Here is a 12,593-nt window from a genome sequence, read left to right as displayed (position 1 = left end):
AGGAAACATTTCATTGAGTGCTCTATCAGGCCCAAGTTGGATCTGGGTTTGGCAGACTCCCTCTCCCCCACCCCCCATCCAGCAGGCAGAGGCATTCAGGAACGTGCTCCTAGCACTACAACTTCAGATACAGGAGTAGGCAAAGGCAGAGCCATGGACTCCTTGTGTCAGTCTCACCGTGAGGGTTGGAAAAATCTCCCTCTAAATCCACTTCTAAGAGGAGGTTCTGGTTCCCCTACAACCTCAAGGTCTGGTGACTCTTCATGTCTGGTGCAGGGAAGCTCAAAAACCCATCGAGATCATGGTACTGAACTGCAGGCTTCCAAAACTAGGAGTACCTCCATTTTGGCAACGTTGGCAGCAGTGGGACCGTTTACTAAAGGGGAATGAGCCTAGACCAGTATGACTATCTGTACCAGTGAAGGACGGATTACCATTCTGTACACCATTGGCACCGACATACATTTCTGAGCCGACACTGAAAGTTCACAGGGAGAAGATGCCTCATGGCAGCAAATACACCACTTTGGAGGACATGACTGTCCCGCTGGACCCAGAATCTCCCATCCTATGAGAACTGTTTCTTACAAGGGAGATTGTGACAGCATTTGTCCATGAACATTATGAAAGAAATAGGTCTCCTGTTCCCTGTACTGGTTGGGGCATTTCTTCACTGATGGTTCCAACAGTGCTACCTTTGGAAATGGAGCCCGCATTTTCTTAGTTGCGTGATTCTGTTGTGGGGGAAGGACCACTATTGCTTCCTTCAAAAGTCATCAGCTCTGATAGAGGTTCCAGAATTTCCTGGGGGCCAATATGATGATGTGCTCCCCTAGGTTGGGTGGTATCCTGTGCCTTGAGGTCTACCTCAGCCCATGCTGGATCCTTCTACCGAAACTCTCATCATCCCTCTAAATCAGGGAACCAGCCTAAACTCTTTCCAGAGCCCATGGGGGAAGAAAAAACAGCTGGATCTCACAGTACCACTGGTTCAATCGGACATATTGTCTTCCTCTCCTGATGAGGTGGTTGCATCAGCATTACTGTCCTCACTGGACAATCACAAACAGTTTCAGGAGCAGTTAAGAAAAGGTGCTGAAGCCCTTCAGAGTCCTTGAAGGAAGTCAGAGTCATCCCACAAATTCCTGGACGTTCTGCGCAGTAAAGGACCTACTACAATAGCATTCCTGATCAATAATGCTATACTATAATCTGCCAAAGTGATGTGGGAACATCCCAGCAACAAGAGACCCACTCGTAAGAGAGCAGAAAAGAGGTACTTTGTTCCTACCAACGGAGCAGAGTTTTTTCTCACACATTGTGTCCCCAATTCTCTGGTTGTTCAGGTTACTACAGAAAAGAGTAGATGATAACACACAAGATTTATTCTCTCAGATAAGAAGGCCAAATGCTTGGACTTTCTAGGGAGAAAAGTTATTTACATCTACAGCCTACAATTCTGAATAGCCAAGTATCAGGTACTGTTGCAAAGTATGATTTCAGCAACTACTTCAAGGCTTTGGAATTTAGTGACAAACTCCCTCAGGAGGGCAGAGTGCAATTCCAAGTCCTTATTAACAAGGGTAGTCTGATAGCCAGATCATCTCTTCAAACTGTAGTATACTCTGCGGATATAGCCTCTAGATTGATAGCAACTGCCAATGTTATATGCAGGGAGCCCTGACTTTATTCCTCAGGTTTCCCCAGGGAAGTACATTCCAGTGCGGAGCCTTCCTTTTCAAGGGGACTGCTTGGTAAATCAACAGATCGATGAGTCATTAAGAAAAGGAGTACTTGTGGCACCTTAGAGACTAACCAATTTATCTGAGCATGAGCTTTCGTGAGCTACAGCTCACTTCATCGGATGCATACCGTGGAAACTGCAGAAGACATTATATACACACAGAGACCATGAAACAATACCCCCTCCCACCCCACTGTCCTGCTGGTAATAGCTTATCTAAAGTGATCATCAAGTTGGGCCATTTCCAGCACAAATCCAGGTTTTCTCACCCTCCGCCCCCCCACACAAACTCACTCTCCTGCTGATAATAGCCCATCCAAAGTGACCACTCTCTTCATAATGTGTATGATAATCAAGGTGGGCCATTTCCTGCACAAATCCAGGTTTTCTCACCCCCTCACCCCCCTCCAAAAACCACACACACAAACTCAATCTTCTGCTGGGGGTGGAGGGGCAGAAGGAGAGGCCCCGAGATAGGACAGCTGCTTCTGCTGGGCTGAGAGTATAGTTGGGTAGGTTAACAATATTGCTGGGTGGGTTGAGGGAACCATGAATAGGTTGGAATATGAACAAGAGGCTGCTCGGCAGCTCTCCAACACCACTTTCTACAAGCCATTACCCTATGATCCCACTGAGAGTTACCAAAAGCAACTACAGCATTTGCTCAAGAAACTTCCTGAAAAAGCACAAGATCAAATCCGCATAGACACACCCCTGGAACCCCGACCTGGGATATTCTATCTACTACCCAAGTTCCATAAACCTGGAAATCCTGGGCACCCCATCATCTCAGGCATTGGCACCCTGACAGCAGGATTGTCTGGCTATGTAGACTCCCTCCTCAGGCCCTACGCTACCAGCACTCCCAGCTACGTTCAAGACACCACTGACTTCCTGAGGAAACTTCAATCCATCGGCGATCTTCCTGATAACACCATCCTGGCCACTATGGATGTAGAAGCCCTCTACACCAGCATTCCACACAAAGATGGACTACAAGCCGTCAAGAACACTATCCCCGATAATGTCACGGCTAACCTGGTGGCTGAACTTTGTGACTTTGTCCTTACCCATAACTATTTTACATTTGGGGACAATGTATACCTTCAGATCAGCGGCACTGCTATGGGTACCCGCATGGCCCCACAGTATGTCAACATTTTTATGGCTGATTTAGAACAACGCTTCCTCAGCTCTCGTCCCCTAAAGCCCCTACTCTACTTGCGCTATATTGATGACATCTTCATCATCTGGACCCATGGAAAAGAAGCCCTTGAGGAATTCCACCATGATTTCAACAATTTCCATCCCACCATCAACCTCAGCCTGGTCCAGTCCACACAAGAGATCCACTTCCTGGACACTACAGTGCTAATAAACAATGGTCACATAAACACCACCCTATACCGGAAACCTACTGACCGCGATTCCTACCTACATGCCTCCAGCTTTCACCCTGACCACATCACACGATCCATCGTCTACAGCCAAGCTCTGCGATACAACCGCATTTGCTCCAACCCCTCAGACAGAGACAAACACCTACAAGATCTCTATCAAGCTTTCTTACAACTACAATACCCACCTGCGGAAGTGAAGAAACAGATTGATAGAGCCAGAAGAGTTCCCAGAAGTCACCTACTACAGGACAGGCCTAACGAAGAAAATAACAGAATGCCACTAGCCGTCACCTTTTCCACGGTATGCATCCGATGAAGTGAGCTGTAACTCACGAAAGCTCATGCTCAAATAAATTGGTTAGTCTCTAAGGTGCCACAAGTACTCCTTTTCTTTTTGCAAAGACAGACTAACACGGCTGTTACTCTGAAACCTGTAGTCATTAAATGATTCAAGGGCAGCCCCCTGTTTTCTGAGGATGTACACCTCAGTGCCCAAAAGAAAATACACAAAACAACCTTTTCAGCCTAGACCAACACACAGCCCTCCCTTTCACCATAGGGTATGAATCCCCATGTAAGTGTCAGAGGGTGTAGCAGAACAAGGACAGTGCGTCACCTCTTTCCAGCTACAACTGCCTTTCAAATAGTACTTTTGATGGGAATTTACCCAAGGTCCTCCCACTTCCAAGGTCTGTTTTAGTTGCTGCTTTGCTCAATTTTTGCATGTATAATAGAGAATAACAATGGACAAATAGGTTCTCGATACTGTCCACTTTGGTTACACCATAGAGTCCCAGTCCCTTTTCCGGGACCATTGTCACGTGAGGCAACTCTTACAGGAAGTAGACTTCCTCTTTCTAGTCACCATTGAGTCAGTACTACTTCAACATCGAAGAAAAGAATTTTATTCATAATATTTCCTCATCTCCAAGAAGAAAGGCTAATGCAGACCGGTGTTAGACCTTTGGCTCCTCAATGTCTTCATCCTGAATCTTAGTCTTCAGATTGTCACCGTGGCATCGATCATCTCGTCCTCAAACAGAAATGAGTGGTTCATGGCACTCAACGTGAAAGATACATATTTTTCATATAGACATCCTTTCCTCCCATAGGAGGTTTGTGAGGTTCAAGATAGGTGCAAACCATTGTCCATGCAGGGTGCTTCCCTTTGGACTGGCAAAAGTGCCCAGTTATTTTCAAAGGCACTTCCATCATGACAATTCAATAGTCTTTCCGTACCTCGATGATAGGCTTCTGACAGGAAGGTCTTATTGGAGCATAACAATCACCACCTAATCTCTCATCAGTCTTCTAACATCATTAGGAATCTGAATGTAGAAAAGTCCATTTTAGGTCCAACACACAGACCATAGACTTCATTGGAATAACTAGATTCATCCAGAACTCACCTCCCAAGTTTCAGTATATGAGCATCCTGATCAATCAGCTCTGGAGCCCACAAACGTTAATTTGATCATGCCTTATTCTCCTGGGTTTTGGTGTTCGCTGTCTGCAAGCCGAGCTTTGAACAATACATGTGCCCAGTAGGCACAGTATTGATAAGTTAGTTACATTACCTCCCAGGGTATGGGTGTCTCTTGCTTGGTAGCAGGACTGAGAACCGGTGTGCAAGGAATTTCTTTCACTCTGCCACCTTCGTAGAGGACGCTAATTACGGATATATCCCTTGTAGGCTAGGCACATATCTGGACAAACACACAGCCCAGAGAACATGATGCCTCATATTGTCAGGCTGTCATGCCTAGTGGTTGGAGCAATAGAGGCCAGGAGCCAAGAATCAGGAGTTAGAATCAGGAACCAAGCAGGGGAGCATGACTGAAGTGGAGTGGAGCAGGACAGGAGCAAGGTAGGAACAGGAATAACTCTGGGCATAAACATTGAGCAACTGCTAGCCACATGCTGCTTCTAGGTTTAAGAGCAGGTCTGGTGACATGCTTCAGTCAATTGTGTGATTTGGTCAATCGATGTTCAACTGTCGCAGGGTAGATACACCCCATCATTGGGTGCTGGGTCACATGCGGCAAATAAGGGGTTACAGCTTAAGTGACTAGAGTACTGCTGTCCTAGCCTATAAAGCAGGGCAGCATGGCCTAGCAGCCAGAGTCCTAGGGGCTGTGCCTGCACCCTGCGGTAGGTGTGGGGCAGAGTAGGGGACCAGGCCCACCCTATTCCACCAGGTCCCAACCCAGGGCCCTGTGAAAGTGGTAGTCCGCAGCTCCGGCTCTGTTTCCTATTTTAACAGGCACTTCCTACCCTTGGTTCCTGCTCTGTCAGTTCTTCTGGGGGTGACTGCTGTCCAGCTCACTTTCATTCTCCAGGGTCAGCGGGGGTTCCACCATTGATCCCACTGGCTTGGCCTCTGCAGACTCTAACTCTAGCAACTCCCTGGCAGGAGCCTGCAGCATCCATCTGCTCTCCTCCTGAGCCAGCTCAGATTGAGCTGGGCCACACTCCTTTATATCCTGTCTCCAGGGGCGAAGGAGCATGGCCTCTTCGTTCCCCAGTGGGTGGTTAATCCCAGCTCAGTCAGTGCGTGGTAGATATACCCTGTCACAGGCAGCTAGCTAGTCCCAGACCCAGCTGCAGGTCCTGGTTCCTGATACACAGCGAGGCATATAGTCTGATTAATGTAGAAGTCCAACTTTACTTTTGGGGCATACTTTGGTGCAGTCTCGGGGGAGGGGAAAGAGTGGGAGTGGGGCCGGGGGTGGAGGGGGGTGGAGCATGGGCCTCTTGTGGGAGGAGGCCAAGTGGGGGCAAGCCTCGGGATGGGGCCACAGCCTGGGTGCCAGTGGGGGTCCCCCCCCATTTCTAGGGCGCTTCAGGCACTCAGACCCAGCTTCCCCAAATGCAGGAGTCGCACTGCCCATGATTCCAGCTCTGACTGCTAGGCCAGACTACCTATGTCCCGGGTTGTGACTGTTTATTCCTAAGCCTCATACCACCAGTGAGGCTCAGTCTCCATTCCCTGGACATATATTGGGAATTGGCATTCTATTTCAAAGATCAATGCCTTTTTAGGCTGGGCTCTGTGTAGCCCTGTTGGAACATATGAAAGGGTAATCATAATCTTTATTTACAAAGACTATTAAAGTGGATTTTGGGCTCTGTCTTGCTCTGTTACCAGTTACCTGATGTGCTTTCATCTTGCAGAGTGAAGGTCCACTCTACCAGAGCAAAGGCTGCTTTGGTAGCTTTGCTTTGGGAGGTACCACTCCTTGTTATCTGTAAAGCAAAGATGTGAAGTTCTGTTCAGACCATCACAAGGTACTATGCCCTAGCTTAAGCGTACTCAACTGATGTATCCTTTGTGTCAGCTGTTCTACAGTCATAAATATGGCAGAAATCCTCACACCCTCCTCTATGAATACTGCTCGTCAGTAACACAGTGTAATACACATGTGGACCATCACTTGAAGAAAAAGAAAGGTTACCTGTCTCCGTTAGCTTTTTGTAACTAGAGTTCTTCAAGATGTGTAGTCCCAATCTATATTCCATTACCTGTCCTCCTTCCGCTCTGTTTTGGATCAAGACGCTTGCTTCATGATAGTGAAGGAACTGGAGAATCCTGCACCCCCGCCCCCTTCTACTCTCGGAGCAGAGAAGGGAAAGCGTGTCCATTGGTCCATGCCTATGCTATTAGCAAGAGTGTTCTGGTCTCAAGTGGATGGAGTACATGCATACCCACAGTGGAATACAGGTAGGGACCGCACATCATGAAGAACTCCAGTTACAGAAGGTAGGTTATCTTTCTTTACACCAGGGATGAATTTGCCCCATGTAGTTAAAATGTCTTTATTTTGGTTATGTATTTCTGTGTTCATCCTGTTTTGTTCTCTGTACTACTTCCTCCCTCCTCCCCTTATTCTCTATATTTTCTTCTTGTGCATCTGCCACTCAGTTAAGGCATACATCTTCAGGGGCTTTATCTGTAGCTTTTAATCCTTTCTACTATATCCAACATGTTTTTGAGTCCTTGAAAGTGCCTCTCTTTTAATTTCATCACTAAGATGTACCAGGGACACTGTTTTTAGCTTTCCTTGACAATGTGGGCCATCTCCTGGCACTCCAAGAAAGACCAATAAATGCTTTTGTACCCAAGCATCCACATACTTTTTCTGTTAAATCTAAAGGAGCCAATCAATATTGTTTTAAAAAGCATTTAAAATTATCTCCAATTAAATTAGTATTGTGTCAAAATGTGGGGAAAAAAAAATCACATTACCTTTGTATGTGACCAAAATAAATATGGTTAAATCCCCATGGACAGTCAGTGCTGTTATGTTTACCAGGGTAACTGGCTGCATTCAGTTGTGGGTTATGAAAGTGCCCGCTTGAATACTCCACTGAGCGATCAGACAGAATGACCAATAGTTCATTGTACTAATTGACCCTGTCTGTATAATAGAAACACTTGCAAATAAAATTCCCCCTGCCAACAAAATTGCAAATGAAAAACCCAGAAGTAACTGTATATTATCTAACTATCTTGGAATGCTGTTATTCAATCAGCAAACATGGGACAAAATCATTAACTGAGCAGGCTTTGTACACAGCAAAAATTTAAGTGATCTTTCTTGTAGCGAGGAAGTCATGTACATTCATAAAATCATTAAATAGCTCACTTTCCCCAGTCAGAACTATATTTCCTAACAATTGTAGTTAACATTGCTATGGCTTGAGTCCTCTTGTGTTGTTTGTCTTGTTGGATTGCTTTTTATTGTAATGCACCCTGTTCTGACAGGACAAGAATTCTTGGCTGGGAATCACGGTGTGTTGTAATGAGGGTGGAGTATGTTTGTCTTTCTGCAGTGCTGACAATTCACATGAGTGTACCAATATCCAGAACCATACATCCTATGACAATGTAACCCCAAGAATCATTTGTATTGGATAGAAATAGAAAATAATCACAGTAAATACAGTACATCTACATTTCCTATCAAGAACATAATCTTGAGTTTTTATTACTGTTGTGTATTTTTCATTAAAATATCAAAAGCGCAAAAGCATTTCATCCCAGAAATAAGTCTTCAAAAATTAAATCTGTTTTATATAGATGCCACCTATGTTAGACTTTTGTCATTTTACGGAAGGTTGGTTAATGTCACATGGAAAGAAACAGCACCAGATATCTAAATAAGCTGTGGGAAACTGTGGAAGACGTCAGACTTCATTGTATACTGTAAGACAGTGATAATTTGTTTGCCTGTGTAAAAACAAAACAGGCAAGATAGCATTTGTGAAAGAGTTTGTAAAAGACTGTTCTAACTATTGAATAAACTTAACAGATGACAGTTTTAAAAACCCCCCACAGATCTGCAAATGGGGGGAAAAGATGGTATATTTTACCTAAAGTAAGAGACAATATGTAATAAGGGATTTTGTGGTTTTACAGCTCAGTGCATGTGTTTGAAAGCTGTTCTCTCAGCAATGTGGGTGGCAGGTTATGCTACCATATAATGTATTGTAGTTGGCTCTCCACACTTGTCAGAGTTAGCGTTCAACCATTCGGAAAATTTTCCCATTGTTCTATCATGTGAACCAAGAGTAGTGCTGAATTCCCAATAACCTACTGATGGAAAAAAAGGTTTAATTAGAAAGTTTGAGATTTGATTACTTCTGTTATTGTTTTAGTGTAGCTATATAATTTAAGAATTCTGTCTGTAAATGCAATCAATTTTCAATCAAAAAGCTGAAAAAACAAACTTAGTGTAGTGCAGTCTCCAACAGTTTTTTAGAGAAATCTTGTGTACTCAATTCTGCCTTTCTTCAGCATTAACACTCTATTTCCATCTTAAACATGTTTGCTTTAGATGGATCATAGCTTTTGGCAGCTACTTCATTTTTAGCAAATAATACTGTTTCTAGTAAGAGTTGCAAAAAAAAAAAAAAAACTTTGTGTGAGGTCCTTGTAAACTGAACCTTGGGAACATTATGTTATTTCTGTATTTTCCCTTCTTTTGTGCTGCTTTTCTGTTTGTGTCATGGTTATAAATTACATCATTTAAACTGGAGAATTAAAAACATTTTGTGATTCCCATAAATTTCAAAAGAGAGGGGTTTTTGTGTTGTGTGTGTGTTTTTTGTTTTGTTTTTGTGGTTTTTTGTTTTGTTTGGTTTTTACCTGTTATTTCAGAGGCTGGCACGTAGACAAATAAGCAGTTATGGTATTGAAATTCCATTGTGCCAGCACCTTCAGAGTATAATCCAAAAAAAACAGAAAAATCGCCTGCTGGGCTGTATGCAGTATGCTTGTGTGAACATCAGTGTCTGCTGTCACACATCATTTTTTACTGAAAGTTCTTCTTGGAATAAAGGCTCTGTGTATTTGGAGAGTGCAGTGGTATAGGATATTTGTTAGTCCCTGTGTCTTAAAAGTTGAAGAGATTTCTGGTTTACAGTTGACTAGGGTAGGCTCGCAAGATTCTTTCCACAGATTATCATTAACACTTCAAAAGTAAAGAAGCAAGTAGAGAGTTTTTTGTGTGATATAAATAAAAGTTGTATCAATTGTGATATAAATAAATATATTAAAAAGGGCCAGATGTCCCTTACTTTTCTGCTTGAAAAGAGAACATGGAAGGTAGGGGTGTGTGTGTGTGTGTGGAGGGAGTGGGCTGTGGGCATGGCAGGAAAAGAGACATTCTAAGTATTAACTCTTACCAACTGAATATGTCAAATCTCATTTAAATTTTTTTAGGTAAAGTGTATCTTGGTAGATGATATTTTAAAATAACATGAATGCATCTGGTATTGCAACTGATACTTGGTTCTAGCATTCAGGCTCAAATAGAATGGTTTCTATAATATTGTTCGGACGAGATAAACCCCAGATTTGGTCAGATCTGACTCAATTGTAGTTTCTAAGGCACTTACAATAAAAGTTTTTATTTTAAAATTGAAGCATTTTAGTTTTTGTGTATGCCTGTTTTTCATTTTTAATGTTACACTCTTTAGCATATTGTTAGACACATTGGCAGCCAAACTACTCAGTCCAGTGTGTTAGCAGATTTTGGATTTCTACTCAGGTTCATAAAATATCAAATAGAAAAACTGTCTCACTGATAATGAAGAACACTAAGCTAGGTAAAGCAGATTTAACTTGCTGCTCAAGGTATTATAATCATCCATTTTTCTGATTGACTAAATGTTGCTGCTGTCATTTTAGTAGCTTAGCTGCCAAAGACAAATGATTCTGTGCAGTGTTCTTGTAGCTGTGTTGGTCCCAGGATATTAGGGCAAGTCTACACTACAAAATAAAGTCAACTTAAGTTACATGTACACGTTACAGCCACCTTAGTATTTAAATTGCTGTTGCATGTCATCACCAGGAGCGCTTGCACCGAGTTAACTGGCAGTATGGGGCATTGTGGGATGGCTTTTGAAAGGCAGCAAGAGTAGATGTTATGCAACTCAGTGACTACACTGACGCTATTATATGTTCACAACCTCTTTAGTTATGGTGTTGACACATGTACATGCATCTTATTCTTCTGTGCTAAGGTCCACAGATATATTAAAATGGGTACTTCAGACACCATGCAGGTTGGGGGCAGAACCAGACCTGTCAGTTCCTGGCAACAGAGGAAGGCAATTGGAAAAACTGTGTCCAGCGGCAAGCAGCTCCTTCCCCATCTGCACTGGAGCAGTGATGCCAAGTGGAAGCATGCCAAATGGGAAATCTCACTTTGATCCCTGTAGCATCAGCAACTGCCATCTCTGACTGTGGAGCTCAGCACCTCAACACTGACAATACCAGATAGTGTAATAATGGGCAGTCATGCTCTGCTGCCTCCCGCTGCTGTCCTCTCTATAACAGACCCTCCCCAGGAAGTTCTCTACCCAGATTGAAATGTAGACCCATTTGGTCTATGTGGATCCCATGCAGTCCACTCTTGAAACCTGGCATGTTCTCTGAAAGACCCATAAGGGGAGCCCCTGTTGGAAAGAGAAGGTAATAAGATCATTCTCTTTGAGGGCAAGGAGATTGCTAGTTCCTTGAACTATTTTTGGAGCAGTGTCTGTGCCCCATTTCACTCCTTCCCCTGACGCAAGCTCATAGGGACAAACTCCCAAAGGGGATATAAATATAATCAGCACGGGTTCCCCTGCTCAGCTTCAGTGAATTCAGCATGGCAGCTAATCCCCAGTATCCAATTCCCCTGCTCGCTTTCTCAGAGTGCAGCGTGGCACATTAACACAGAAAAAGCCAAACTAAAGACTGTTGCTGATTCCTCTGGGCAACCTTCTCACCCAACCTAGGAATTCTTCCTCCTTTTAAGGAGGAAAGCCAGCTGTCCAAATCAGAGTTAAGGGGTGGGGGTGTCGGATACAGAGAGGATAGACTTTCAGGAAGAGTAGTGTGTAACTATGTTGAGGATGTCTGTGGCTGTCCTAGACAAGCTGTAGTGGTTTATCCCTTCTCTGGGAAGATAAGAAGAGTGGAGATTTCCTGCCTTACCTAAGGAAAGGAAAGACTAGGAAAGTATCTATCCCCTTATGTCCAGTTTATTGTTCCCAGCTGCTGCTTAAGGTAGCCAAGCCTCACCATCAACTTCACTTCCTCCCTGCAGTATCTGGCCATGAAGTGGCAACACAGCCCAAATGTGTCAGAACAAGCAAACAGTAAGGGGTCTCTTGACCCCCCCCACCCCCCCCCCCATTTACCTCTTTCTAGTTCCCCTGGCCTCCATTTTATAAGGACATAAAGTTCGTCAATGTCTATTAGTTCAGATTCAGCCTAGTGTCGCTACCAAACGTAAACGTGTCTATCTTCCTTTGTGGTCAGGGACTCAGGGTTTCTGTTGAGAGAGGGTTCTTTTTTAACCTGAAAGAGTGACTTCTTCACTATACAGGCCCTTCACAAGCAGCCAGGGCATGAAAGCCCTGTAAACATCAGCCTTATCACAAAAATAAATGTATGAAATATACTTGACAAAGTCCACATGCTTTCACAAGCAGTGTTAGCATGAGTGGTCAGTATTGTAAGTATGGTCCTCTCAATGTAAAAGAAGACTAAGGGTTTCTCCTTGAAAGTGTGTAATATAAATCTGTTTCATGTGAGTATATGGGGCCTTAGTATTGATATCAAAGGTGCAGGCAAATCAGTTCCCAGCTCTCTCAGTGCTACAGGGAGAAACTTTATAAAAAGCTGAGGCTATTCAGAGTCCTCAGAAAAGTGGTTTTGCAATCCTTGTTCCTGCCAGACACTATAGAAGGGACTACAGGTCACATGGCATATTGAAACAGTCCCTGAAGTACAAGATAGAAAACCACTTTGCAAGAGATAGCTGGAACCAAGCCAGAGTGCTGAGACAAGGTCAGTAGCTCAACCCTATCTGAAGTTAGACTCTTTGCCCTCCCCCACCCCCAGTTGGTGTCGTGCTCTTTCAGTTTGGGAGCAAATGGCTACCAACAGATTTGGT

The 12,593-nt window shown here is 43.8% G+C and overlaps 1 protein-coding gene across 7 annotated transcripts in view; it reads left to right on the top strand.

Annotated features, from left to right (window-relative positions):
- The window catches only part of ANAPC10 (anaphase promoting complex subunit 10), a 207,544-nt gene that overhangs the window by 36,521 nt on the left and 158,430 nt on the right, over positions 1-12,593 (top strand). Inside the window, exon 5 of one of the 7 annotated variants that reach the window (XM_048846989.2) lies at positions 6,319-6,432. The exons of the other annotated variants lie outside the window; for them this stretch is intronic. Coding sequence (XP_048702946.1) covers positions 6,319-6,396 — 78 coding nt within the window. The 3' untranslated portion in view covers positions 6,397-6,432. The remainder of the gene's footprint in view (positions 1-6,318; positions 6,433-12,593) is intronic. 7 annotated transcript variants of the gene reach the window in all.

This window comes from Caretta caretta, chromosome 4 (genome assembly GCF_965140235.1).
Source record: "Caretta caretta isolate rCarCar2 chromosome 4, rCarCar1.hap1, whole genome shotgun sequence".
NCBI lineage: Eukaryota > Metazoa > Chordata > Testudines > Cheloniidae > Caretta > Caretta caretta.
Note: the sequence above shows the minus strand (reverse complement) of the source record. Positions and strands in the feature narration are given on the sequence as shown.